This window comes from Grus americana, chromosome 1 (assembly GCF_028858705.1).
Source record: "Grus americana isolate bGruAme1 chromosome 1, bGruAme1.mat, whole genome shotgun sequence".
Classification (NCBI taxonomy): Eukaryota; Metazoa; Chordata; class Aves; order Gruiformes; family Gruidae; genus Grus; species Grus americana.
This window is the reverse complement of record NC_072852.1, coordinates 716,164-743,336: the sequence shown is the minus strand read 5'-3', so window position 1 is coordinate 743,336 and position 27,173 is coordinate 716,164. Positions and strand designations below refer to the sequence as shown.

The window sequence follows — 27,173 nt, the reverse complement described above, 5'->3', positions numbered from 1 at the left end:
GGGGGGGGGGGCAGCGGCACCGTCCCCACTGCCCAGGGGGACAGGGGCAAGGGCCGGGCCAGCGCCAGGGAGAGCCGCGGGGCTGGAATGTCAAAGGCTTTATTTAGAAAATTATAGGAAACCTCTGTGCTCACCGCGGAGCCGAGGGGAAGCACGTTACAGCCAAAGCCCCCCCGCGGGGCAGGGGGCTCCGGGGGGACACAGCACCCCAAACTGCCCCAAGCACTGGTCTGGGGGCAGCCGAGGGGGCCAGGCAGCATAGCCACGAGGGCCGGCACCGGCTTGCTGCACCCCGCCAGCGCAGAGCACCCCACCGCAGCCCGGCACGGCCCCACCACGGGCCAGAGGGGCAGCTGCAGCCCCCAGGGAGCCGGGCGGGGGGGGGGAGCTGCCCCGCACTGCCCCCTCCAAGCCACGACCGCGCTGTGGGTGAAGGCAGCGGCAGAGAGCAGCGAGCTCACCCGGGGTGGGCAGCGTGAGGGCAGGGGCGGGGGCCTGCCCGTGCCCCAGCCAGGGACCCCCGCCCCGGGAAGGCAGGCAGGGGCAGGCAGGGCCAGGAGGAAGGGCGGCGGCGGGGCGCGCAGGCAGCGCCATCAGTCCGTAGGTGGAAGACGGGACCTGGGCCGGCGGCTCCAGGCGTTACTTCTTCTTCTTGGTGCTGCGGGGGCCGTCACCGTGGCTGTCGGCCACCCCCCGGGCCCGGCCCTCGCTTTTCTCCTCCGCCTCTCTGGCCTCCTTCCGCCGCACCTGCCCGTTCTTCTCGCCGCCCCCTCGGTCCGCAGGCTCCCCTCTCCTGGGCCCTTTGTGGCGGGCGGGGGGCGCGCCCCCCCGGGGCCGGCGGCCCAGGGCTTGCAGGAGGCAGACGGTGGCCGCCACCAGGTACAGGGACCAAAGGATGGTGGGGCCGGAGAAGGGGCGGCTGAGCTGGCGCACGGACTGCAGCAGCCAGGGCAGGAACGCGTCCGCCGAGCGCTTCAGCGGCGTCTTGTCCTGGGGGGGCGAGGGAGGGGGGGGTCAGGGCCGCTCCTCGGTGCTGCCGGCAGCACGGCCCGTCCGCGGCGCGAGGTCCTACCTTCAGCCCGTGCTGGTTGAGCAGGCTCTCCAGCGTGGGGTCGCCCAGGGAGACGGTGGGGAAGAACTCCTGTACGTGCTGCCGCCGCCACCACGGCGCAGGGCCCTTGCTGCGGGACGGAGAGCTCAGCGCCCAGCCCTCGCCCCCCAGCCCGGGCTCCTGCCTCCCCCGCGCAGCCCCCGTACCGACTCAGCCTTGCCAAGCGGAGCTCGGGGCACTGACGAGCTGCTGCGGGCGCGTGCTGAGTTAATGAGCCAATTAGCCAGGGGAGAGGCAGCTCCCACACTCAGGGCTCTCCCCCCTCCCCAGCCCCAGCTGCCTGAGCAGCCAAGCGCCCGCGCCGTCCGCGCCTTGATGCAGCCTCACGCGTTTTGGGGAGCAGAGCGTGGCCGCAGAGGGGGTGCGGGTGCTGGCGCTGCCCTCCCGTGCGCTGGCGCTGCCCTCCCGGCCCCGCTCACCTGCCCTCGGCGCTGCCGGTGAACCAGTACTTGTAGAGCTGGGCGCGGACGTAGACGGGGGGCTGGGCGCTGAAGGGGTACCGGGACTCGTCCACCTGCACCAGGCGGATCACTGCCGGAGACACAGCGTCAGCCCCCCTGGAGCTGGGACACCCCCAACCGCGTGCGCTGGGGCTCGGCCGCCACGAAGCCCCAGGGAAGGGCCTGGAGCGCAGACCCGCTGCATGGGGGGGGGGGCAGCGACAGCCCCCAGCCAGGGGGGACACACGACTGCTGGGTGGGGGGCCTTGGACCGCCTCTGCCGCGACACCAGGCCTGGGGAGCCCCCGGCACAACCTGTCCCACGGCTCCAAGCCCTGCTGAGCCCCCCCCCAGCCCCAGTGAGCCCCCCCGGCCCCGCTCACCGTCCTTCTTGCCCTGCAGCAGGCGGTAGACGAAGCTGGTGAACCAGGGGCTGCTGCTGTGGTGGGCCAGGGCCGCGAACCACATCTGCCAGTCGAGGCGGGGCTGGTGTGGGATGATCATGGGGGGGGCCGTGCTGACGTTCCCGGGCTTGTACATGAACTCAATCTCCTGCGGGCAGGGAGCAGAGCGGGCTGGGGGGCCTCCAGCAGCAGGCACCGGGCCGGGACCTCCCCTAGCTCCGCTGTCCTGGGGCAGGGCTCCCCCCATCTCACCCCCCCGCAGCGCCTGGGCTCACCGGCTCCTTCCAGAGGGACAAAGCCCACGGGGACGACCGGGTGCCCCAGAGGGACCACGCCAGCAGGACAGGGATGTGTGGCTCTGTCCCCGGCCACCCCACCCAACCGGCTGCAGTTCAGCCCTTCTGCCCCACAGCCCTTTTGATCCCCACCGTGACTGTTGAACTTGACCCAGCTCAGTGCCGGGTCCTGCCCTTGGGTCACACCAACCCCAGGCAGCGCTGCAGGCTGGGGGCAGAGTGGCTGGAAACTGCCCGGCAGAAAAGGACCTGGGGGTGCTGGTCGACAACAGCTGAATATGAGCCAGCAGCGTGCCCAGGTGGCCAACAGCATCCTGGCTTGTATCAGCACCAGCGTGGCCAGCAGGAGCAGGGCAGTGACTGTTCCCCTGTGCTGGGCTCTGCTGAGGCCGCACCTCGAGTGCTGGGTTCAGTTCTGGGCCCCCCACTCCAAGAAGGACATGGAGGTGCTGGAGCACGTCCAGAGACGGGCAACGAAGGCTCTGGAGCACCAGTGTGATGAGGAGCGGCTGAGGGAACTGGGGGTGCTGAGCCTGGAGAAGAGGAGGCTGAGGGGAGACCTTCTTGCTCCCTACAACTCCCTGGAAGGAGGGTGTAGCCAGGTGGGGTCGGTCTCTTCTCCCAAGTAACAAGCGATAGGACAAGAGGAAATGGCCTCAAGTTGTGCCAGGGGAGGTTTAGATTGGGTATCAGGGAAAATTTCTTCCCCGAAAGGGTTGTCAAGCACTGGGACAGGCTGCCCAGGGAAGCGGTGGAGTCACCATCCCTGGAGGGATTTAAAAGCCGTGTGGATGTGGTGCCTGGGGACATGGGTTAGTGGTGGGATTGGCAGTGCTGGCATAGCGGTTGGACTGGATGATCTTAAAGGTCTTTTCCAACTGAAACAATTCTGTGATTTGTTTGACAGCAGCTCACCGTCCAGGTCTGCTTGTCGTAGCTGCCCTCCAGCACCACCTCGGGCCGCCCCCCGACGCCCGTCATCCTGCGGAAGAGCCCGTAGGAGTTCACCACCTGGAAGCGTTCGACCGCGTTGAACATCTGGTGGATGCCGGGCCACAGCTTGCCGTTGGACTCGTAGTCGATGTAGGTGAAGGGCACCTGGGGAGCGGCAGAGAGCGGCTCCGTCACCACGGCCAGGAGCGGCCTGGGGGGCCCAGGCCGAGTCTCCCACTGCCCGTACCCCAAGACACGCGCCTGCCCCGCTGCCCCCTGCCCTCCCCAGCCGCTTCCCGCCCGCTCACCAAGCTGACGGCGAACACCCCCACGGTTGCTGTGGTGAAGACGGCCCACTGCAGCGCGGCCCACAGCTTCCAGAAGCAGCCGCGGACACAGGCACACCTGTGAGGGGGAAGGACACGGGTCACAGCGGCACGGCCCCGCAGTCTGGAGCTCCGGCCGCGGGGTTCAGAGCTGCCCGGGCTGTGCCCAAAGCGACGGAGGGCTCGGCCACCTCCAACGCTGCAAGGAAAATCCCTCCTGGCTCCCCCAGCACCCCCGAGCCGCGTCCCCACCCCACACCCACGAGATCCAAGGGTCCCTCCACGCACAAATCGCACCCTCAGGGTGGCACCAGGCCACCCGCACCGGCTGCCCCGCTCCCGCCCAGCTCTCCGGGGGGACCCCAGCGCCACCCACCACCCACCTGTACACGGCAGAGAGGATCTCCCAGGAGAGCGAGAGGAAGCCCAGCCCCACCAGCGGCAGGGTCACCGCCCGCAGCCATGTCGTGAACTCGTGGTAGGTGAAGGCTGGAGCAAAGGAAAACCCACGGGATCAGAGAGGAGCCCCTCCTGCCCCGGGGGGCGCAGGGGCCCAGGCACTGCCGTGGGGACAAGGGCAGGCACGGCTGTGACGTACCCACTTTGGACTCCAGCAGCCTCTTCTCCCAGTTGATCTCCAGGCCGAAGAACTGGACGCTCCAGTAGAGCAGGAAGCTGTAGGTGCTCAGCTCCATCAGGGTGGAGAGGACGGACCGCAGGCTGGGGGGCCAGGCTGCAGCACAGCGGGGCAGCTGAACGCCGGGGGCTGCCGGGGGCTGGGCGAGCCCGACCCACGGCTGCACGGAGGGGGGCAAACTGCACCCCGAGAGCCCGGGCAAGTTGGAGCGGATCCCCGCAGCAGGAGCCAACGTGCTGCTTCACGGGGCTTCATGGGCACAGACCCCAGGAGGGGGCGAGGCGGCCGCGCCGGCAGCGGCTCTCACAGCACCGAGGCAGAGGGCAGCCGCGGGCAGCCACAACGCCGCCGCTTGCTGTCAGACCCAGACAGGGGTGGTCAGTGACGGTGGCCCATCCCCTCCCCACCCCGGGCACAGCAGAGGGGGGACCCCACCCCCCCAAACAAGGCACCCAGGGACTCACTGCTGGTGTGCCTCCTCTTGCTGCGCCCCAGCCAGCGCCCCACGTGCTCCTCGTCCAGCAGGGAGAAGGCCAGGATGATGGTGAGCACGTTGAAGAAGTTGTAGTTACCCGTGAGGATGATGAGGACCTGCAGCAGGACCTGGGGAGGAGCAAAGGCAGGGCTGGGGTGTCACAGTGCTGAGCTGACTGTTCTGGGGGGCACCCCAGCACCCCCAGCAGCGCGGCCACCCCAGCACACAGCACTCAGCGCCTGGGGGGGCCCCACCTGCAAGGGCCCACAGAGCGAGGAGCCCATCCTGCCCACAGACTGAGCAGGGACCCCGGCCCCTGGGGGGCCCCAGGGCACCCGGCAGCAGGAGGGGCAGGAATGGGGGGCCCGGCTCTGCCCACCTACCTGGCTGTAGAAGGCGAAGAGCCGGAGGCGGCGGATAGGTGCGAAGAAGAGGAGCGGGACAGCGATCTCGATGACGTAGGTGGCCACCACGCTGAACTTCTGGAACCAGACGGGCAGCTGGTGGGCGAACCAGGCGCCCGGCGTGGGGATGCACTGGGTCTCGTAGTGGTAGGTGAGAGCTGGGGGGGGGACAGGAGGGGTCGGGGTGCAGAGGGGACACAGGGACACGGCTCAGAGCAGGCAGAGCTGGCACAGGGTGGTGCAGAACACGGGAGAGGTGCCGACAGCAGCTGCCTTCGGGGCGGGGGGGGGCACAGCCTGAGGCTTTGGGCGATGCCCCTGCTCCCCCCTGCCTGGCAGAGTCCCCCAAAGCCCGTGACACCCCAAAACCCATGACGTCCCTCACCTGTGAGCCCCCACCAGGTGGGGCAGCGGCTGGTCAGCTTCACCACGCCCGAGGCGAACATCAGCCGGAAGAGGAGCCAGCGCACCAGCCAGAAGGTGATGCCGTCGTGGGCACGCCAGGCTGTGGACCGCCACTTCAGCAGGCGCAGGGGGGCCACCAGCACCGCCAGGAATCCTGCTTCCAGCAGCAAGCTGTCCCTGCAGGGACACCACTGTCCCTCACCGCCACCTCAGGGCTGCAGACCCCTTGGGGCACCCAGCTCCCACCCCGCTGTGCCGGCACCGAGGGGCCGACCGGCCTGCCGTCACTTCCCAGAGCCCCCACGGCAGCCCCCCCCTTGCTCAGCCCCATGGATCGACGTGACGTCGACTTACCACTGGAAGTAGAGGAAGACCTGCCCCACCTGCGGGGAGAGGGAGCAGAGCGGTGAGCAGGGCGCAGGTTTGGCCCACAGCCCCTTCCCCAGGCCCACCCTGTGGGGAGGGGGCAGAAGGGTCGAAGGGTGGCCACAGATCCCTCCCGGTTCCCCCTGGCGCCACCGATCCCTCCTGGTTCCCCCCCGGTGCTGCCGGCAGCTCCTCTCCCACAACCGGGCTACAGGCCAAACCCAAGGAGCGGAGCAGCGGCTTCAGCTCGCCGCCAAGACTGGCGGTGCCGGGACACCACGGTGGCAGTACCGGGGCAGGGAAGGAAGAGGATGCTCGCCGGTGGGGTGTGCCGGGAGGTGGCCGTGCTGGGAACCACAGCCCCGGACCACCCAGCTCCAGCACCCAGGGTGACACCCCAGGGACTCACAAGGGGGAGGAGGGCAGCAGGCTGGGGGGGGGCCCTGCTCCGCTGCCTGGGTGCTCCCAGCCCCGGGCGCTCCCCTCCTGCCCGCAGCCGGGCCCAGAGCAGCGCTCGGCAGCAGAGCGGGCTGCAGGCCTGGCTGGCGGCAGGGCAGAGGGCTGCAGGGGAGGAGCAGGCACTGTCTCTCCAGCATCACCTTAAAAGGGAGCGAGGAGAGGAAGGCCCGGCTGGCAGACGGGAGCCGCGTGCGCCATGCTCCCCAAGCAGCACGGCACCCTCGCAGTCACGCCGGGAGACAGAGTCCCTGCGGGCGGGAGTCAGCCAGGGCTTCCTGGGTGCCGCTTCCTCTCCCTGCCAAGGCAGTGAGTCACGCCAGAGCCCCGGCTCCCACCCTGCCTCTCCTCAGCCCCAAAACATGGGCCACGCAGCTCGGCAGGGCTGCTCGCAATGGCTCCCCGCGGGACACGGCTGTGTGGCGGGAGGGCCACGAGCAGTTCAGAGGGGTAACCGCACCGCAGGGCAGCCCCCTGCGTGGGAGAAACCCTGCTCCCACGGCTGGCACCTCGCTTCCCCGGCCTCCCAACACCGCTCCCTGCAGCCGCCGGTGCTGGGCACGGCCGAGCCCTGGCAGGAGGGACTGGCAAGGGCTGCCGGCATCGCCAGCCACCCGGGCGGCCTGCCAGCAAGGCAGGAGAGCTCCTCCCTGGGGTAACAGCTGCCCAGTCGGGAGGGATTTCCAAACACACAGGCAGTTTTTCCCTCTAACACCCCCGGTTTCAGAGGGAAGAGAAACCCTCCTCCCCCCGCCGCCTGTGCTAGCGGACTCTGACTCACCCCAGCACGAAGACACCAACCCCGGCAGCGAGCACAAACGGCTCAGGAGGATGGATTCGTGGCCGGGGGGCACAGAGCTCTTATGGGATGCAGGGAAAGGGCCTGGCGCCTGGGACAAGGGTCCCGGGAGGGTTCAGTGAGGCTGTGGGGAGGCAGGGGATGGAGCTACCCCCACAGCGGTGCGGGAATTGGCTTCGTAGGCAAGTCTGGGGGGGGTTTATCCTGGGGAAGGCACTGAGAACCAGAGCAGGGATAGGGAAGGATGTCCCCGCATGGCCCAGGGAGCCGCCAGCACCTTCCCCTGCTCCACGAGGAAGGGAGCTGAGCATGTCAGGAGCTCGTAGGATGATGCTAACACAAGAACGTCACCCCCCTTCCCTCCTAGGTCCCAGCTCTGACCCCTCCAAGTCACTGTGAGATTCCCCCTGACCCAATCTCATACCTGGTAGAGCGAGAGATAGAGCACCCTGAGCAGGGCGAAGAGCAGGCTGTCCCGCAGGGACTCGAACAGCAAGGCGCCGAAGGAAGCGAGCACGCCGAGGAGGCAGAGCAGCTCCATTCCCAGCTCCGTATCCAAACCCAGGCGGGGACCGAGCCACAAAAGGGTGGGAAAATCCCGGAGCTGCTCCCATAGCCCCTTCCCACTGAGGCGCAGCACTCTGCGGGCCGGCAGGATGCCATCTCTCCCGTACAGCCCTGGAAAAGGGACGATGACAGTAGGGACAAAGCCTCCTTAGCTCCATACAACCGAGGCAGCAGAACTGGGAGCCCCCCGCTCGTCGAGACGCTGACCTAGGGGGGCTCCAGATAGTTCTCCCCGCACGCTGTTTTCCCAGTTTCCTCGTGAAACTGGGAAACGGCGCAGCAGTGGGAAGAGCCCATGTGGAGCGTAGCAGCTGCCAGACCCAGCCCGGCCACGTGGAAAGGAAACGAATGCCCTGACTGCTGCAGGCAGGAGAAATCTGTGCAGGCAGAGCTCTGCTGGGCCGCTCCGGTGGGTGTGTGAGGGGCTGGGGCAGCCCCCAGACCCCCCAGAGTGGTGGGGAAGAAGGGAGCAGACCCTCTCCCAACAGAGGAGTACCGGCCTCGGTAGCTCCCGCTCTTCCCGGTGCTCATGGCAGGGCACAGCTCAGCACCTCGCCGGCCCCCCCCCGGGGCAGGAAAACGGGACGCTGGAGGCCGCGGGTAGAGGGAGAACCGGTACCGAGGGGCAGCGGGATGCCGAGCCCCCCCGGGGCAGCCGTAGGGACGGCTGGTAGGGCCAGCCCCGCGCCCCCGGGGGTTCCACATCCTCCTGCCCCGCACGCAGAGGGGGGATGCCCGGGCACCCAGCGAGAGGACCCGCGGCTCCGGAGCGGGGGAACGGCCCCAGCCCGGCTCTCCCCACGTCCCCTCGGGACTGGCCCCAGCCCGGCCGCGGGACGAGCAGGGACGAGCAGGCCGGGCTCCGCTCCCCTCGCTGCTGCCGCCGGCGGGGCCTCCCCGGCCTGTCCCAGTGAGGCCTCCCCGGCCCCCACAGACCCTCCCCGGCCCCCCACAGCCCGGGAACGGGTCCGGGCGGACCCCGGCACTGCCCCCCCCCCCCCCGCTTTCCCTCCCCGCCGTACCGGGGATCTGGACGTAGAGCGAGGCGAAGGCGGCGAGGTACGCGGCGGCCAGCCCGGCCAGGAACAGCGACCGCGGCCGCTGCGGCGGATCCCCCATGGCGCTGGCGGCGGCACCGCACGGCCCCGCGCGCGACCTCAGCGCGCACGCTGCGTCAGCTCGCGCTCCGCGTCAGCACGCCCCGCCCCGCGCGTCACGTCAGGCGGGAAACACAAAATGGCGGCGGCGGCCGGAGAGTGAGGGGCTGAGGGGGGTGAGGGCGAGCGAGCGAGCGAGCGAGCGAGCGAGCGAGCGAGCGAGCGGCGGGACCGGGGGTCGCGATCGGGGCCGGGGCCTGCGGGGGGGGGTGTGTGTGTCTGTCTGCCGCCGGTGTTTGTCTCGGAGGGGGTCAGCGTTAGGTCCGGCTTGCGGAGGCTGTCTGGTGAGGTAAAGGATGACGTTAGGTTTCTGGTTCTGGGTCCTTAGGTGCCTGTCTGGTGGCCTTGGGCCCCTCTGTGAGGCTGAGGGGAGGCCTGGTTGGCTGTAGCTGGGTGGGGTCGGTCTCTCCTCCCAGGTAACGAGGGACAGGGCATGAGGAAACGGCCTCAGGTTGTGCCGGGGGAGGTTTAGGCTGGAGATCAGGGAAAATGTCTTCACCCAAAGGGTTGTCAGGCACTGGGACGGGCTGCCCAGGGACGTGGTGGAGTCACCATCCCTTAAAAGCCGCGTGGATGCGGTGCCTGGGGACACGGGTTAGTGGTGGGCTGGGCAGGGCTGGGGTAACGGCTGGGCCCCGTGATCCTAAGGGTCTTTTCCGACTGAAATGATTCTACGATTCCCTGTTTACTGAAGACTTGCGTTCCTGTTGAAATCCAGTTGACTTCAGGTTTCTACGCTAGCCGGTGACCCCAGGACCCCAGCCGTGCGAGCTCGAGTGACCTGCCACCCTCAGATGTCGCCTGCGGGATCATCCGCGGGGAAGCGGGTGGTGTAAACCCCCTCCAGCCCCGGGGCTGCGGCCATGGAGGAGGTGGAGTCGCGCTTCCTGCACCTCCTGCAGCCCATCCGCGACCTCACCAAGAACTGGGAGGTGGATGTGGCTGCCCAGCTCGGGGAGTACCTGGAGGAGGTGAGGGGGGCCTGGGTCTGCATGGGGGGGGGCTTTCCATCTGTGTCCCCTGCACGGGGGGCTGTTTGTGTCCCCTGCATGGGGGGGGGCTTTCCATCTGTGTCCCCTGCATGGGGGGGGGCTTTCCATCTGTGTCCCCTGCATGGGGGGGGGCTTTCCATCTGTGTCCCCTGCATGGGGGGGGGCTTTCCATCTGTGTCCCCTGCATGGGGGGGGCTTTCCATCTGTGTCCCCTGCACAGGGGGGGGGCTTTCCGTCTGTATCCCCTGCACAAGGGTGCTTTCCATCCGCGCCCCCGCAGCCCTCCAGCGCGCTGCCGGCACTCTCGACTCTTCCTTCTCCCTGTGCTACCCTCGGATGCGGCCTGCTCATCAGCCTTTTGCTTTCCTTCTTTGGCGTGTTTCGCAGCTCGATCAAATCTGCATTTCCTTTGACAATGGCAAAACCACCATGAACTTCATCGAAGCGGCCCTGCTGATCCAGGGCTCCGCCTGCATCTACAGCAGGAAGGTGAGGAAGCCGGCGGCAACTGCTGCATCGGGGCCCCCATCCCGTCACCCTGCCCATTTCGTGATCCCTCTGCCGGGTCCCGAGGCCGAGCTCGAGGGGGGCTGCGCTGGGATTTTGGAAGACTTGAACATAATGACCACTAATGGAAATGAAAGGATATAGATTTATAATTCCTAAGTTCAACCCCTTTATACCCATTGTGGTTGGCAGCCTGGAAAAGAGCAAGAATTTTGCTGTTCAGCACTTTGTTCTTTAGAGGGTGGAACATAAAAACCCTGCTTCCTCAAATCTGGCCTCAGAACAGCTTAGACGGTGAAAAGAGCGTCGGGATTGTGAAGGCACTGAGCTCCAGCTGCCTGGGGATAAGAAGAGGGTGGTGGTTCACCCCGGCGTCAGCCAGAATAGCTTTTCTGGGAGCTGCTTTCTCCTTCTCCAAGAGTCTGGCCCCTGTCTTGCAGGTGGAGTATCTCTACTCACTGGTCTACCAGACGCTCGACTTCATCTCTGATAAAAAGTAAGCAGAGCCCCCGCGCTGAGGAGGTGGCTTTGCCAGGGGCTCAGGTTGGGGCTGCTGCCTTCCGGGGCTGCGGCGTGCTCCCGCCTCGCTGCTCTCGCCCTCTGCGTTGCAGTAGGGTCCGCGTCCTTCCCCGCTCTCTTTCCTGCCAAGGTTCGGTACCTCCTGGCACCCCCTGCTTTTGGGGAGGAGGCTGGGACCTTCCCCGCCTGCAGCGGGAGCCTGTGGGAAGGTCCATGCTCCCGCTGGAGCTCTGAGCTGGAGCAAACCTCTTGCAGTGTCAGTGTCCAGCCCCGTAAAAAGCTCTTTGAAGCAGAAGGGTTTTTGTGGCTGCAGGAAAGGCCCCTGGCGGGGCTGCACTCATCCCCACGCCCCTTCCAGTGGCGTCATCCTGTGGTTTTCTGTGCTGTTGTGTAAGGACGCCTAGCGTCCCGCAGAGTAAATCTTGGCGGGCAAGATACTGTCCTGTACGGCAAAGCAGCTTGTGATTTATTTTCCCTCTTATTGTGATTTATTTTCCCCCTTCTTGCTGAAAGCGGGGCTCTCGAGCTGCCTTGCGTAACTTGCCTATTGCCAGCCTGGCGCCAGCTCTGAGCGCTGCTAAGGTGAGGTTGGCTCAGCACCCTCCCGTCTGCGCTCAGACTGGGGATTTGGGGATAGAGGAGGTTTTTGTGCTGCGCTTGGCTCCACCACGCAAACGAGCTTTCCGAGGGAACTGTCCTGCCCCTGCTTTGCCGGGCTGCGAGCCCCACTCGTGGGAAATACCGGCAGTAGTCGGGCAGTTGAGCCCTTCGCTGCCGCCCCGGGCGGATCCCGACTGTGTGCTCTGTTCCCTGACTCAGGCGGGAGAAACAGCCCAGCTCCGTGGGGCAGGACGGCAAAGACGCCGACGTGAGCTTTGGGGCTGAGGAGGAGGAAGAGGTGAGAGCGGCGTCTGCGCCCCGTTGCGGCGTGGGGAGCGGAGCGCTCGGCGGCTTGTGAGCATGGGCAGAGCTGGGTTCGGCTGCCGCGCTGCTTCTGTCCCCAGGGGTGCGGCAGCTGTCAGGGCCAGACCCTTCCCACGGGAACAGGCACCTTCATCCCTCCCTCGCCTTCCTCCTGCCCGTGCGGCGCTGCCCTCGCAGTGCCGCCCACCCAGCCCCGCTCCCGTCCCGCTACAGCGGCTCGAAGCCGCAGCTCTGCCGTTTCTGCCGCCAGGTCTGTCCCGCCTGGCGGTGCAGCTGCAGGAGCGCCCCGTGTCTGCCCCCCTACTCCAGTGAGGGCGTCTCGGGGGCGGCACGGCCCGGCCCGGCGGGCTGAGCCGGGGTGACCGCTGGCGGGGGGCTCTCTCGGCAGTTCCTCTCCCTGGATGACATCAGGGATGCCAGCCCGGTGACCGTGGACATGAAGAAGGACCATCAACCCAACGTAAGAGAAGCTGTTCTCATCCTTCTCCATCCCTCCCTGGGTGAATTCCAAAGGTGCCCCGGGGCCAGCCGCCGTCCCGTCCTGGCTCTGCAGGGATGGTGGCACCTGGGCAGCGCTGCATCGTGCCGGGCGCCTTCCCTGGGGTCCCTCCCACCCTCCCTCCACCTTGCTTTGCAGGCTGTGAACATCGTTCCCCTGACTCCGATGTCTTTGGTGCCCCCGGAAGAGGCTGAGAAGAGAGACAACCCTCTGCTCAGGTGAAAGCCCCCTCACCGCGCCCCTCGGCCGCCCCTGCGGGTTTTGTTGGCCCCCCCTCCCATTGCTGCAGTAGGGTCAGGCACTCCCCGTGCCTCAGCCGAGGAAGGAGTGCCTTCCCAGTTAAAACTGGAAAGGAAGAGTAATCTCACAGGCCCCGGAGAGCTGGGAGGTGTGGAGTCCTCTGGTGAAGGCAGGGTGGGGGGTCCCTGGGGAGGGACGAGCTGAGGCTCTGCTGGGAGATCCAGGCAGGGCTTTGCTGAGAACAGCCGGTGGTAGGGCTGGGGCTGATCTCCCGGGGCAGAACCCCAGAACCCCAGTCTGGTGGGGGTGGGCAGGGACCTCTGGAGATCATCTGGTCCAACCCCCTGCTAGAGCAGGATCACCCAGAGCAGGTCGCACAGGATGGCGTCCAGGCGGGTTTGGAATCTCTCCAGAGAAGGAGACTCCACAACCTCTCTGGGCAGCCTGTCCCAGGGCTCGGTCACCCTCAGAGGGAAGAAGTTTTTCCTCCTGTTGAGATGGAACTTCCCGTGTTCCAGTTTGTGCCCGTTGCCCCTTGTCCTGTCGCTGGGCACCACGGAGAAGAGTCTGGCCCCATCCTGCTGACCCCCACCCTTTAGATCGTGATAAGTGTTGATGAGATCCCCTCTCAGCCTTCTCTTCTCCAGACTAAGCAGCCCCAGGTCTCTCAGCCTTTCCTCGTCCGAGAGATGCTCCAGTCCCCTCCTCATCCTCGCAGCCCTCGGCTGGACTCTCCCCAGTAGTTCCCAGTCTGTCTGGAACTGGGGAGCCCAGCACTGGACACAGAACTCCAGATGTGGCCTCAGCAGGGCAGAGCAGAGGGGGAGGAGAACCTCCCTGGACCTGCTGGCCACGCTGCCCTTAATGCACCCCGGGACACCATTGGCCTTCTTGGCCACGAGGGCACACTGCTGGTCATGGAGAGCTTGTTGTCCACCAGGACTGCCAGGTCCTTCTCTGCGGGGGGCTTTGGCTTTGGGGACACACCGGCAGCCCCCCCCCCCCGCTGAGGCAGGCCAGTGCCCCCCCCTCCCCGGGCTCCCAGGGGGTCAGGGCAGATCTCAGGGGGTCCCCTGACAGGTTTTCACCCCCAGCCGGAAAGGGGAGCTCCTCGCCAGCCGGAAGGATTTCCGGATGAACACGTGCACCCCTCACGCCAGTGGAGCCTTCCTGCTGGAGCTGGCGGGCCTCTCCCCCACCTGCCTGCAGGAGTGGCAGCGCGAAGGGGGCCCCGGCAGAGCCGCAGGTATGGGGGTGCGGGGTGCCACGGAGCTGGGGGGAGCACCCTGGGGTGCTTTGCCAGCCACTTGCCCCCAGAGCACCCAGCTCCCTGGGGTGGGGGGGATGCGCCCGTGGCGTTCCTCTGCTGCCTGCCTTCAGCAGAACCGCGCTGCCTGCTAGGACAGCCGGGCCCCTCGTTGCCAGAGATGATCGGGTGCTGGGCAAGGGTCGGGTGCTGATGCCGGCAGCTGCCCCCACCCACTCCCTGGCTGTGGGGACGCCGCTCAGCGCCGGCAGCTGGGGGTCCTGTGGGCAGGGGTGGTGGGGGGCTGCCTGCCGGGGCGGCCGGTGACCTCTCGCCTCTGTCACCGTGGCAGGAGCGCAGTCCTGCGTCCTCGGCAGCGGGAGGGAGCACGGGAGCACCGGCGGGGCTCCCATCCAGGCACTGAGCTTCTCTGAAGACGGAGGTGAGACGTGCGTGGTCGGTGGGTCGAGGGGGGGTCCGGCCGTCTGTCCTTCCTGCCCGCGGGCCGGGCCGGGCTGTGTGCGTTCAGGCAGCCACGGCTGTGCGGGATGCTCCTGCCCTCTCACGTCCAGGCAGCCTGGCCCTCGGCAGCTTCGGCTGGGCCCGTGGCTGGCCCAGGGAACCTCCCTGCGGGAGCTCTGCGGCAGAAATGGGGGACCCCAGGGGCTTTGACGGCATTTGACCATTTAGTTCCCCTGCCAGGTGCCGCAGGACCATGCAATGACGATGGCAGCGGGGACGACATGCCCTGGGCCCCGGAGGACAATGTGGAAATGACTCCGGCCGCTAACGAACGTGTCGAGGCACAGAGGGTAGGCTGGGGCGGGGGCTCGTGGGGGCAATGCCATCGCTCGCTCCTGCCCCGGAGCCCGCCGCTGCAGGAAACTCACTGGTGGTCCTGTGTCTGCCAGAGCACGCCGCGGGCCAAGGGGTACGCGCTGCGGGAGAGAGCCCCTGCCGAGGACCCCAAAGCCCACATCAAGGTAGGGGGGCCCAGAGCCGGGGAGCCTCTCTGGGCCGGTGTGGGACACTGCGGGGAGCCCCGGAATGTCCCTGCCCTCCCCCCCTTGCCGTGCACCGGTGCGGGTGGTGGGGTGACCCGCCAAGCCAGCCCGCACCCACCCCGGGGTGCCGCAGGGACCTCGGCCGGGAGCAGAGCAGCCCAGAGCTTTGCCGGTTTCACCTCTGCTCGCTCCTCCGCCAGGAGATGCTGGATCCGTGGCAAAGCCTCGACCCCTTCAGTGACTCTGAGGACAAGCCGTTCAAGAAAGGTCTGTGAGGTGGAGCTGGGGAAGAGGGGCTGCTCCCTGGCTCTCGGTTTGCCCGGGCCGGGGCCCAGCTGCACAGGGGCAGCAAGGCTCGGTTTCCCGGCCACACGTCCTCCAGCGTCCCCAGAGCCACGGCGGGGCTCTCCCAGCCCTGTGCCAGTCCCTCGGGGGTGGCCAGGCCGTTCCTCAGGCACAGCGTGGGACTGTCCCCGTGGCACCCAGCGCCTGGCAGGGCTGCTGATCTCTGCCTGCCTCCAGGGAGGCCCTTCCTGGTGCCGCACGGCCTGGATGACGTGGTCGGGGGGAAGCGGAAGAGGAAGGGACCAAGGAAGCTCCAGGACTTCATGAAATGGTTCTCTGCAGCCTGTGAGTATTGCGGCCACGGTGCTTCCCGTGGGATGCTGCCGTCATCCGGCAGCAGGGTCCCTCTCTGCCAGGAAGCGCCTTGCCCAAACCCTTCTGCTGCGGGCGCTCCGGTCCTGGCCGGCCCCGTTTGGCAGCGGCTTCGGTCCCGTTACGGCTGGCGTCTCTGCTCTCGTCTTGGTCTTGCCGGAGCTGCCCAGGCAACTCCATCCCATTGACCGAGCGGGATGCGAAGCACCTTCATTGGCCCAGGACCTCCTCACCTGGCTTGTCCCTCGGCCTTAGCCAAGGCTCCGAGGACAAAGGCACAAATTCCCCCAGAGGGAACAAACCGGCCAGAGCTCTCTGCCGCGGCGCAGCGGTCGGTGGTGCTGTCGCTGGAGGGCTGCTGGCCGCTGCCGGGCCTCGCACGCCGCTTCTCCCTGCTGGCTTCTCTGGGAGCGTTCTGGGACTGGCCACTCTAACGGTTTGTAACCTCGATCCTCTCTGGTTCCCCAGATGACGGCATCGCCGATGGCAGGAAAACCAAGAAAGGGCCGACCTTCGCAGGTGAGCGGGACGCGGCGGGCCTGCCGGAGAGGGGGCATTGCACTCCCAGCCTGCGGCTCCTGGCTGGGGCTGGCAGGAATCGCCCGAGCGCCGGGGACGGTGCTGATGCCGTGCCCCGTGGCGGTGCTGTGCCCCGTGCCGTACGGCCCCCCTGGGTGGGCTTTGGGCTGGAAAGCGGCAGGGCGCCTCGTCGGGGAGCCGAGACCAAGGCGAATACCCGGGAGGGAGCGCAGGCAGAGCCGCCGCGGCAGGGCTGTGCCGGGGCAGCTCCTGGCAGAGCCAGGGCCCCGCTGTCGGGGCCGGAGGAGGACGGTAGTTTAGGAATCGCGGGAGATTTTGAGGCCTTGGGGCTGTTCCTCTCCCAGCCAGACCCAGAACCTGGCTGGGCTAAACCTCGCTGGCTGCAGAGCCCCTCCTGCGCTGGGGGGGGGACGAGGGCCCGTAGCCCCAAAGCCCCGCGAGGGGGGTGCAGGAAGGCACCCCAACAGCCTCGGTGTGCCGGGGTGGGGGGCCGGAGGGGCCGCATGCCCCCTCTGCGGGGTGCGGAGGAGCGCTCCCCAGGCCCGCGCGCCCCCTCTCCGCAGATCTGGAGGTGCTGTACTGGAGGCAGCTGAAGGAGCGGATGGCGGCGCAGAGGAAGCTGCAGCGCGGGGCGGTAAGCGGGCACGGCACGGGGGAGCTGGCTCACCGGGACCCCCTGGGGTGGGGGTCCTGGCACCCTGGGGTGGGGGGTCCCGACCTGGCGCCGCACCCCTCCTGCGGGCCCTGTGTGGGTGCCAGTGGGCTGCGGGGGCTCAGGGCTGCTCTCTAGCAGGGGCTGCTGTGGCCGCCACCGCGTGAGGAGGAGCCGGATGTGCCGGAGGAGGAACGCAGGGACGACTACGACGAAGGAACGGGTACTGCTGCACCCCCACGCGTCCCCCACCCCAGCCGGGGGTCCCAGCCCCTCCCCTCCTGCGGTGGTGGGGGTGACGGGCGGCCCTTGTTGAGACAGGGCCTGGCCTGGGGGGGCTGGTGGTGCCTGGGGGGGCACTGAGCGGGGGTCCCCTCCTGGCAGATGACTTTGCGGAGCACGAGGACGTGCAGCCCGAGGGCCCGGAGGAGCTGCGGGAAGGAGCCCTGGGTGAGCGCTGGTGGGGGACGGGCGGGCGCGTTCCCCTCGGTGCCACGGCCGGGACGTGCTGCCGGCCAGGGGGCTGCTGCCGCGCCCCTCCCAAATGCCCCCGCCCCGTCCATCCGCGGGCACGTCCCCCGTTGGCAGGAGGGGGCAGCTGTGCAGTGATGCTGCTGGTGACGCTCTGCCCCCCCCCCCCCCCCCAGAACCCACCGACCTGGGCGCGCTGGGCTACGAGGAGCTGGTGCGCAGGAACGTGGTAGGGGCCCGTGGCAGGGCGTGGGGGGATCCGTGGGGGGGTGGCAGGGGGTGCGGGTGCCCCCACTCCCCTCTCCCCGCAGGAGCTGTTCATCGCCAACTCCCAGAAGTACGCGCAGGAGACGGAGCTGTCCCAGCACATCCGCCGCTGGGAGGAGAGGATGGGGCCGCTGCTGCAGGAACAGGCAGGGACCCGCGCGGGCAGGGGGTGGGCAGGAACCCACGTGGGCAGGGGGGCCGCCAGCCCCCTCCCCGCCTCTGAGCCCGCTCTGCCCGCAGGAGGAACGAGCCGCCTTCGACATCCACAGCTACGGGGACGCGGTGGCGGGCAGGTGCGGGGCGCTGGGGCAGTGGCGCTCCTTCGCCAGCCTGGTGGCGGGGCAGCCCCCCTTCGAGGTGTGCCGCTACATGCTGGCCTCGCTCCAGCTGGTAAGTGCGGGGGGACGCGCACCCCCACCCCGGGCTCTGCCAGGACCCCCCCTGACCCTTCCCCCCCGTCCCTCTCCCCAGGCCAACGACTACGTGGTGGAGCTGGCGCAGGACCCCGGGCTGGAGCAGGCGCTGGACACCGTGCGGCTGCGGCTCCTCACCCACCAGCGCCCGCACGACCGCTTCCACGCCTTCCAGCCCCCCTCCGCCTGCCCCTGACCAGCACCCCCCGTGCCCCCCCTGTACCCCCCGGGGCCTCGGCAATAAACAACCCCCGCTCTGGGACCGGCGCTGCTGGTGGGGGGGGCGCGCAGGGAAAGGGGGGGGGGGGCTGGCGGGGGTCCCCGGAGCAGCAGGAGGCGTTGGGGGGGGGGGGGGCGCAGGGGTGTTTATTGCACGGGCTCGTAGGTCTCCATGTGCCGGCGGACGCTCTGGGCGATCTGGGCATCCGTCTTGCTGCGCCCGTAGTAGTCGAGGAAGAGCCCGTCGGGGCCCAGCAGGTAGATGAGGACGGTGTGATCCACCACGTAGTCGCCGTCCTCGTCCTTGGGGCCGGCGCTGGCGTAGACGCGATAGGCCCTGCCGGCCGCCCGCACCTCCTCGGGGCTGCCGGTCAGCCCCAGCAGCCGGGGGTGGAAATCGCGGACGTAGCGCCCCACGGCCGCCACGTCGTCGCGCTCGGGGTCGACGGTGATGAAGAGGGGCTGGACGGGCGGCAGGCCCGGCTCCCGCTCCAGCAGCGCCACGGCCCGGCACAGCTTCTCCAGCTCCTCGGGGCAGACGTCGGGGCAGTGGGTGAAGCCGAAGTAGAGCAGCACCCACCGCCCGAGGAAATCGGCCTTGCGCCGCGGCCGCCCCTCCTGGTCCAGCAGCGCGAAGTCGCCCTGGCCCAGCGCCAGCGCCCGCAGCTCCTCCCGCCGCCGCGCCCGCCGCCGCCGCTCCTTCTCCTGCCGCAGGTACAGCCAGCCCGCCCCCGCCGCCGCGCCCGCCGCCGCCACCGCCGCCACGCGCCGGCCCAGCGGCAGCCCCCCGTCCCTCGTGGGGTCCCGGCCCCGCAGGCCTCGGCGCGGGGGGGCGGCGGCGGGCGGGCGGCGGGGGGGCAGCAGGCAGCGCACGGGCAGCAGCGCCCGGAACATGGCGGGGCTGTGGGGAGGGGGAGGGTGGGGAGACTGACCCCCCCATGCCCTCTGACCCCCATGATGCCCCCTGACCCCCCTGACCCCTCACCTCAGCCCCCGATGCCCTCTGACCCCCCGATGCCCTCTGACCCCCCGACCCCTCGCCTCAGCCCCCAGTGCCCTCTGACCCCCTCAGCCATGCCCCACACATGCCCTTTGACCCCCACACACCCTTTGACCTCTCCCCATGTCTGTTCTGCTGCCCTTTGACCCCCAATCTGACCCCTGCCCTACCCAGTGCCCTTTCACCCCTCCTGCTGACCCCTGACCCCAGCCCCGCCCCCCAGCCCTTTGACCCCGCCCCCGCAGGCGCCCTTGGGCTCCGGCCCGGCCGCTCTCTCCCACCCGCTGCCCTTTGACCCCGCCCCTCCCACGCGCAAGCCCCGCCGGTGCCCTCTGCCCCGCGCTGACCTTTGCCCTCTGACCCCGAGCCCCGTTCCGCCCGCGCCGCCCGGTGCGCGCCGTGCCGGTACACCCGGAAGCGGAAGTCTCGGAGGCGGGACGGGGAGGGCGCATGCGCACCGAGCGCTCCCCGGCGGGGACGGCTTTGCGCTTGCGCGTTCCCGTGTGACTCCGCCAGGGGGCGCCGCTGTGCCCGGCAGGACCCTGACCCTGGCCGTGACCCGGCCGTGACCCCGGCAGGAGCGGGCAGGAACAGGCAGGAGCGGGCAGGAGCGGGCAGACCGCGGCTTTATTGCCCGTCCCCGCGGCCGGGGGCGAACCCCGCCAGTGCGGGGGCCCCGGGGGGCAGGATGGCCTCGGCCAGGCGGGGCGGGGGGGCGCGGGGGGGGCCCGTGGCGAGGCGCAGCGCGGTCTGCAGGGCCCGGCGCCCCCCCGCGCCCAGGCCCCCGTCGTGGTGCACCCGCAGCCAGGGTTCGCCTGCGGGCAGGGCGGCCGTGGGCAGGGGATCGCGGGGGGCCCGCCAGTACACCCCCCGGTCAGCCCCCCCCCCCCGGTCAGCCCCCCCCCCGTCAGCGCCCCCCCCCGGTCAGCTCCACCCCCCCCCCCCCGCCAAGGGTCCCGCCAGCCCCCCCTGCCCCGGGCAGCCCCCGCCACCTGCCCCCCCCCCCCCCATCACATGCCCCCCCCCGGTCAGCCCCCCCAGGGGCCCCGCCAGCCCCCCCTGCCCTGGTCACCCCCCCCAGGCCCCCGCTCCCTGCCCCCCTCTGGTCAGCCCCCCCTCCCAGGGGCCCCGCCAACCCCCCCAGCCCCCGTCACCCCCCCCCGTTACCTTCCCGCAGGTGCTGCCCCACGGCCACCAGCAGCTCGGCGCCCACGTGGGGGTTCACGGGGTCCCCGGCCCGCGCCCGGCCGGCCCCCAGCTCGTGCAGGACACGGGCCAGCGGCAGCGCCTGCACCTGCTGCACCCAGCCTGGGGGGCACGGGGGGCACGGGCAGGGGGCGCGGGCAGGGACCCCGGGGGTTGGTGCCAGGGAGTGCAAACGGGGCAGGGGGAGGTGGGGGGCGCAGGCAGGGGTGCAGGTTGGGGGTGCGGGCAGGGACCCTGGGTGGGGGAATGAGCCAGGGGAGTCCTGAGCATCCCGGAGGGCGATGGGGCCGGGGGGGGGGGATGGGGCAGCCCTGGGGAAGGGCAGGGGGCACGGGGCTCGGGGGGGGCCCTCAGTGCCCCGGGGTACGGGGTGGGGGGGGTGGGGAGGGCAGGGCCGCCCCCTCCCGCTCACCTGCGCTCGGCGCGGGCAGCTCCTCGCAGACCCTCGCCTGCCCCAGGACCTGGCGGCGTTGGGCGGGGGTCCCGGCGCAGAGGCGGTGGGCGGTGTCGGGGGGCACCCCCTGCGCCCCCAGCATGGCCTCGAAGGTGCGCAGGGCCGAGCCGTCGTCCAGCGCCCGCCCCAGCCTCTCCTGGCCCTGCTCGGCCGCCCCAGCCAGCCCGCACTGCCACAGCAGCACCCCACCTGCGGGACACGGGCTGGCACCCACGGGTGGGACCCCCACCCCTGCCCGGCCAGCGCGAGGCAGCGGGGGTGAAGCTCTGGGGGATGGCCCGTGGGGCGGGCGGGCGGGGGGCTGGGGGCTTGGGGGGGGCAAGGGTTGGGGTGTCGTGGGGGGACAAGGGCAGGGAGTGCTGGGTGGGGGAAGGGACAGGGGGGGCAGGACAGGACCCCCAGTGCGGGGGGGGGGACACACGGGGCAGCGGCACAGGGACAGGGCTGGGGGGGGCAGGGACAGACCCTGAGGCCATGGAGGGGTGCAGGGCCGGGGGTGAGGGGGACCCCGGGGCTGGAGGGGGGTGTGCAGGGCTGGGTAAGGGACTGGTGCGTGTACGTGTGCGCGTGCGTGTGTGCGTGTGTGCCCCCCGGGCCGTGCCCCCCCCCCCATCCCCGAGCCCGTGACTGACCCAGGGTGGTGACCAGCTCCCGCAGGTCGGGGGGGCCGCCCCCCCCCAGGCACTCCAGGGCCTCCAGCACCTCCAGCGAGTTGCCCACGCAGCGGCCCAGCGGCTCGTCCATGCGGCTCAGCACGGCCGCCGTGCGGATGCCCAGCCGCTCGCCCACCGCCACCTGCGCGGGGACACGGCAGGGCAGGCAGGGCAGGCAGGGCAGGCAGGGCAGGCAGGGCGGGAGGTGGCCCCAGCTGTCCCGGGGCAGAGGGGGTGGCGGGGGCCGGGGGCTCACCAGGCTCTGGGCCAGCTCCCGCGCGCTCTCCTGCGTGGGGTACAGGGCCGCGCTCCCGAACTTGACGTCCAGCACCAGCGCCCAGAGCTGCTCCGCCGCCTTCTTGCTCAGGATGGAGGCTGGGGCCGGGGGAGCCTCGCTGGGGCCGCTGCCCTCACCCCCCCCGCAGCCCCCTCCCCGGCCGTGCGCCGAGCTGGGGTGCTGCCCCCGGCCCCTCTACCTGTGATGAGGGGCAGGCTGTCGACGGTGGCGGTGACGTCCCGCAGGCCGTACAGCACCCGGTCAGCCGGCGCCAGCTCCTCGCTCTGCCCCACAATGCAGCAGCCCACCCGCTCCAGGATGCTCTGCATCTGCGGGGCCACCGGTGAGCTGCCTCCCACCCGCATCCCGTATCCCATCTGCATCCCGTATCCCACCCGCATCCCGTATCCCATCTGCATTCTGTATCCCACCTGCATCCTGTATCCCATCTGCATCCTGTATCCCACCCGCATCCCATATCCCACCTGCATCCTGTATCCCATCTGCATCCCGTATCCCATCTGCATCCCGTATCCCACCCGCATCCCGTATCCCATCTGCATCCTGTATCCCACCTGCATCCCATATCCCACCCGCATCCCGTATCCCATCTGCATCCCGTATCCCATCTGCATTCTGTATCCCACCTGCATCCCATATCCCATCTGCATCCCGTATCCCACCCGCATCCCGTATCCCACCCTCATCCCGTATCCCACCCGCATCCCGTATCCCATCTGCATCCCGTATCCCACCCTCATCCCGTATCCCACCCTCATCCCGTATCCCACCTGCATCCCGTATCCCATCTGCATCCCGTATCCCACCCACATCCTGTATCCCACCCGCATCCCGTATCCCATCTGCATCCCGTATCCCACCTGCATCCTGTATCCCATCTGCATTCTGTATCCCACCCTCATCCCGTATCCCATCTGCATTCTGTATCCCATCTGCATCCTGTATCCCACCCGCATCCCGTATCCCACCCTCATCCCGTATCCCACCCGCATCCCGTATCCCACCTGCATCCCGTATCCCATCTGCATCCCGTATCCCACCCACATCCCGTATCCCACCCGCATCCCGTATCCCATCTGCATCCTGTATCCCACCCTCATCCCATATCCCACCTGCATCCTGTATCCCACCCGCATCCCGTATCCCATCTGCATCCCGTATCCCATCTGCATCCTGTATCCCACCCTCATCCCGTATCCCACCCTCATCCCGTATCCCACCCGCATCCCGTATCCCATCTGCATCCTGTATCCCACCCTCATCCCGTATCCCACCTGCATCCTGTATCCCACCCGCATCCCGTATCCCATCTGCATCCTGTATCCCACCCGCATCCCGTATCCCATCTGCATCCCGTATCCCATCTGCATCCCGTATCCCACCCACATCCCGTATCCCATCTGCATCCCGTATCCCATCTGTATCCCACCCACATCCTGTATCCCACCCACATCCCATATCCCACCCGCATCCCGTATCCCATCTGCATCCTGTATCCCATCTGTATCCCACCCACATCCCATATCCTATCTGTATCCCATCCACATCCCACCCACATCTCGTATCCCACCCGCATCCCATATCCCATCCGTATCCCACATCCCACCCACGTCCCATGTCCCACCCGTGTCCCATCGGAGCCCCCAGCCCCCCGGTGATGGTGTGGGGGGGCCGCGTCCCCGTCCCTCACCTGCTCGGGGCTCTGGGTGACGCGGAAGCCGGGGATGGCCTCCAGCTTGTCCAGCGTGCCCCCGGTGTGGGCCAGGCCCCGGCCGCTGATCATGGGCACCTGCGGGCACGGGGCGGGTGGGCGCGGGGGGGCCTGGGGACCCGCCGGCCCTGCCCGACCCCCCCCCCCCGCCCCGCTCACCTTGCAGCCGCAGGCGGCCAGGGCGGGGGCCAGGGCCAGGCTGACCTTGTCGCCCACGCCGCCCGTGGAGTGCTTGTCCACCAGCAGCCCCCGCCAGGCGGGGGGCCAGGCCAGCGCCCGCCCCGAGGCCGCCATGGCCCGCGTCAGCGCCAGCGTCTCGGCCGCGTCCATGCCCCGCAGCCGGATGGCCATCAGCATGGCGCCTGGGGGGGCGCGGGGTGGGCCGGGGCGATCCCCCTCTCCCCGCCCGGGGACCCCGGCGCCCAGCAGCCTCCGTCCCTGCCGTCCCCGTCCCGCCCGAGGGTCCCTCTCCCGTCCCCCCGTTGGTCCCCAGCCGCACCCCCTGGCCGTGACCCCCCACCGCAGCCTTGCCGTCCCACCCCCGCCCTGCCCCGGCCACCTCCCCCGGTGCGTCCCGCCGCGCCGGCCTTTGCCCTGTCCCCGTGCCGGGTCCCCGGCGATGTCCCCCCCCCGGTCCCGGCCGTGCCCCGCCGCGTGCCCCCCACGTCCCTGTGCCATGACCCCGCCATGCCCCCGGCCGCGTCCCCCCCATCCCGCCGCCACAAGCCCCCTCCTGCCCCCGCCGCGTCCCCATCCCCGTCCCCTCGGCGCGTCCCCGGGCTGGCTCCCCTGCCGCTCCATGCGCCCACCGATCTGGCCCTGCTGCGCGGTGCCCTCCGTCACGCCGCGCACGAAGCTCCGGATCTCCTCCTCCTCCAGCCGCTCGCCATCCCGCTTCTTGCGGATGAGGGCCGGGAGGGAGGCCTGGGCGGCCATCCCCGAGCCCCCGCGCCTGCACCCCGGTCCCGCGGAGCCGGCACCGCTCCTGCCCAGCCTGGCCCCGTGCCCGCGGCGAGGCGGCGTCTCCGGCGCTGGACTCTGTCCCCGGGGCAGCGAGCGAGGGTCAGGCCGGGTACGGAGAGGCCGGAGTGGGTGGGTGGCAGGGCTGGGTGCCCCTGGCACCCCCGGTCACCCCGGGACAGCCCCGAGGGCTCTGCACGGCCACCACTGCTCGCACCTGCACAGCTCTCAGCATCCCCACCCGCAGCACCCACGGCACCCACGGCACCCACGGCACCCACGGCACCCATGGCACCCACAGCACCCACGGCACCCACGGCACCCACGGCACCCATGGCACCCACAGCACCCACAGCACCCATGGCACCCATGGCACCCACGGCACCCATGGCACACACAGCACCCATGGCACACGTGGCACCCATGGCACATGCAGCACCCACGGCACCCTGAGCATGGGGCGTGTCCCATGACACTTTGCTGACGTGTCCCCTCCCTGGCCGGTGCCCCCAGCGCCGCCCCACACCCCAAGGTCCCGCGTGGGGTCTGGGTGACCTCGTGTGCCCCCCCCACCCACTGGGCTGACACAGCCCCGGGGTGGGCACCTGCCGAGGGGGTCTGGTGCCACGAGGGAGCCGTGGGCACGCCCGGCATGGGGACCCGTGGCCAGAGCCGGGCCTGGGTGGCAATGGGACGGGCACAGCGGGGGGGGCACCACAGGAGATGCGAGTGGCAGTCCTGGCACCGCCGTGGGGCTGCGGCACGGCGGGCAGAGCACCAGCACCCAGCGGCACAGCACCCAGCGGCACGGGGAGCCGGTGGCACCAGCCCTGCCCCGGCCGAGACTCACTGCCGTCCTCTGCCCGGCTGCGACGGGGACCGGGACGGGGAGTGGGACGGGGACCGGGACTGGGAGCACCCGTGGCAGACCCCCCACTGTTCAGGGGTCACAGCTGGACAGGCGGGGATGGGATGAGGGGGGGACAGGGACGGGACAGGGGTGGGACAGGGACGGGATGGGGTTTTGTGAGGACAGCAGCAGCAAAAGGAGGGATGAGGGAGGAGGGGTCCTGAGCTGGGGGGGCTCAGGGGACTCGGTGGCCCCAAGGGCAGAGAAGGGCCCGGGTCCCCTGTGCCCCTTTTGCCCCAGCCCCGCCCCCGGGTCCCTGCGGCTGCTCCCAGAGCGGGGCCGGGCGGGAGCCCCTCGGCCAGTGGGATGGGGCTGTGGCAACCCCGGCTGTGGGGATGGGATGGGATGGGATGGGATGGGATGGGATGGGGATGGGATGGGATGGGGATGGGGATGGGGATGGGATGGGGATGGGATGGGGATGGGATGGGATGGGGATGGGGATGGGGATGGGATGGGGATGGGATGGGGATGGGATGGGGATGGGATGGGATGGGATGGGATGGGATGGGGATGGGATGGGATGGGATGGGGATGGGATGGGGATGGGGATGGGATGGGGATGGGATGGGGATGGGATGGGATGGGATGGGGATGGGATGGGATGGGATGGGATGGGATGGGGATGGGATGGGGATGGGGATGGGATGGGATGGGGATGGGATGGGGATGGGATGGGGATGGGGATGGGGATGGGATGGGGATGGGATGGGATGGGATGGGGTGGGGATGGGGTGGGGATGGGATGGGGATGGGATGGGATGGGGATGGGGATGGGGATGGGGATGGGGATGGGATGGGATGGGGATGGGATGGGGATGGGGATGGGGATGGGATGGGGATGGGGATGGGGATGGGGATGGGGATGGGATGGGATGGGGATGGGATGGGGATGGGATGGGATGGGATGGGGATGGGATGGGATGGGGTGGGGATGGGGTGGGGATGGGGATGGGATGGGATGGGGATGGGGATGGGGATGGGGATGGGATGGGATGGGATGGGGATGGGGATGGGGATGGGATGGGATGGGGATGGGGATGGGATGGGATGGGATGGGGATGGGATGGGGATGGGATGGGATGGGGATGGGATGGGATGGGGATGGGATGGGGATGGGGATGGGGATGGGGATGGGATGGGATGGGGATGGGATGGGGATGGGGATGGGGATGGGGATGGGATGGGGATGGGATGGGGATGGGATGGGATGGGATGGGATGGGATGGGGATGGGATGGGATGGGATGGGATGGGATGGGGATGGGATGGGGATGGGGATGGGGATGGGGATGGGATGGGGATGGGATGGGGATGGGGATGGGGATGGGGATGGGGATGGGATGGGGATGGGGATGGGGATGGGATGGGGATGGGATGGGGATGGGGATGGGGATGGGATGGGGATGGGGATGGGATGGGGATGGGATGGGGATGGGATGGGATGGGGATGGGGATGGGGATGGGGATGGGGATGGGGATGGGGATGGGATGGGGATGGGATGGGATGGGGATGGGGATGGGATGGGATGGGGATGGGATGGGGATGGGATGGGGATGGGGATGGGATGGGATGGGGATGGGATGGGGATGGGGATGGGATGGGGATGGGATGGGATGGGGATGGGGATGGGGATGGGGATGGGGATGGGATGGGGATGGGATGGGATGGGGATGGGGATGGGATGGGATGGGGATGGGATGGGGATGGGATGGGGATGGGGATGGGGATGGGGATGGGGATGGGATGGGATGGGGATGGGATGGGATGGGATGGGGATGGGATGGGGATGGGATGGGGATGGGGATGGGATGGGATGGGATGGGGTGGGGATGGGATGGGGATGAGATGGGGATGGGGATGGGGATGGGATGGGGATGGGGATGGGATGGGATGGGATGGGATGGGGATGGGGATGGGGATGGGATGGGGATGGGGATGGGATGGGATGGGATGGGGATGGGGATGGGGATGGGATGGGATGGGGATGGGGATGGGGATGGGATGGGGATGGGGATGGGATGGGGATGGGGATGGGATGGGGATGGGGATGGG

At 69.5% G+C, this 27,173-nt stretch overlaps 4 protein-coding genes across 5 annotated transcripts; 1 reads left to right on the top strand and 3 right to left on the bottom strand.

Moving 5' to 3' along the window:
* Nucleotides 1-83: 83 nt before the first annotated feature.
* On the bottom strand, nt 84-8,795 carry LMF2 (lipase maturation factor 2). Its single transcript, XM_054849220.1, has 14 exons — nt 8,642-8,795; nt 7,477-7,730; nt 5,786-5,814; nt 5,412-5,608; nt 5,006-5,184; nt 4,612-4,750; nt 4,109-4,243; nt 3,894-3,999; nt 3,493-3,589; nt 3,167-3,349; nt 1,935-2,103; nt 1,531-1,642; nt 1,073-1,181; nt 84-990 (listed from the first exon to the last, which is right to left on the bottom strand). Exons 1-14 carry the CDS (start codon nt 8,736-8,738, stop codon nt 640-642), a joined length of 2,157 nt encoding a protein of 718 aa, XP_054705195.1. The 5' UTR covers nt 8,739-8,795; the 3' UTR covers nt 84-639.
* Nucleotides 8,796-8,831: 36 nt separating this feature from the next.
* On the top strand, nt 8,832-17,969 carry NCAPH2 (non-SMC condensin II complex subunit H2). 2 transcript variants are annotated; one of them, XM_054849233.1, is made up of 21 exons: nt 8,832-8,892; nt 9,495-9,747; nt 10,156-10,257; nt 10,716-10,771; nt 11,614-11,692; nt 12,107-12,178; nt 12,356-12,435; nt 13,552-13,703; nt 14,056-14,145; nt 14,406-14,515; nt 14,615-14,686; nt 14,908-14,974; nt 15,230-15,337; nt 15,833-15,883; nt 16,468-16,538; nt 16,695-16,779; nt 16,941-17,006; nt 17,204-17,256; nt 17,339-17,440; nt 17,535-17,684; nt 17,766-17,969. In XM_054849233.1, the coding sequence occupies exons 2-21, from the start codon at nt 9,640-9,642 to the stop codon at nt 17,901-17,903; spliced, it is 1,812 nt and encodes a 603-aa protein (XP_054705208.1). In that variant the 5' UTR covers nt 8,832-8,892; nt 9,495-9,639; the 3' UTR covers nt 17,904-17,969. The 2 variants fall into 2 exon arrangements, with proteins under 2 accessions (XP_054705208.1, XP_054705216.1); XM_054849241.1 differs by lacking the exon at nt 8,832-8,892 and having other exon boundaries at nt 16,698-16,779.
* Nucleotides 17,970-18,036: 67 nt separating this feature from the next.
* LOC129215683 (protein SCO2 homolog, mitochondrial) lies at nt 18,037-19,405 on the bottom strand. The gene is made up of 2 exons (XM_054849268.1): nt 19,274-19,405; nt 18,037-18,827 (listed from the first exon to the last, which is right to left on the bottom strand). The coding sequence occupies exon 2, from the start codon at nt 18,818-18,820 to the stop codon at nt 18,074-18,076; it is 747 nt and encodes a 248-aa protein (XP_054705243.1). The 5' UTR covers nt 18,821-18,827; nt 19,274-19,405; the 3' UTR covers nt 18,037-18,073.
* A 148-nt stretch (nt 19,406-19,553) lies between these two features.
* On the bottom strand, nt 19,554-24,253 carry TYMP (thymidine phosphorylase). Its single transcript, XM_054849254.1, has 9 exons — nt 24,058-24,253; nt 23,408-23,610; nt 23,228-23,326; nt 21,716-21,845; nt 21,496-21,614; nt 21,219-21,381; nt 20,545-20,775; nt 20,094-20,234; nt 19,554-19,741 (listed from the first exon to the last, which is right to left on the bottom strand). The coding sequence occupies exons 1-9, from the start codon at nt 24,182-24,184 to the stop codon at nt 19,554-19,556; spliced, it is 1,401 nt and encodes a 466-aa protein (XP_054705229.1). The 5' UTR covers nt 24,185-24,253.
* Between the last annotated feature and the right edge of the window lie 2,920 nt (nt 24,254-27,173).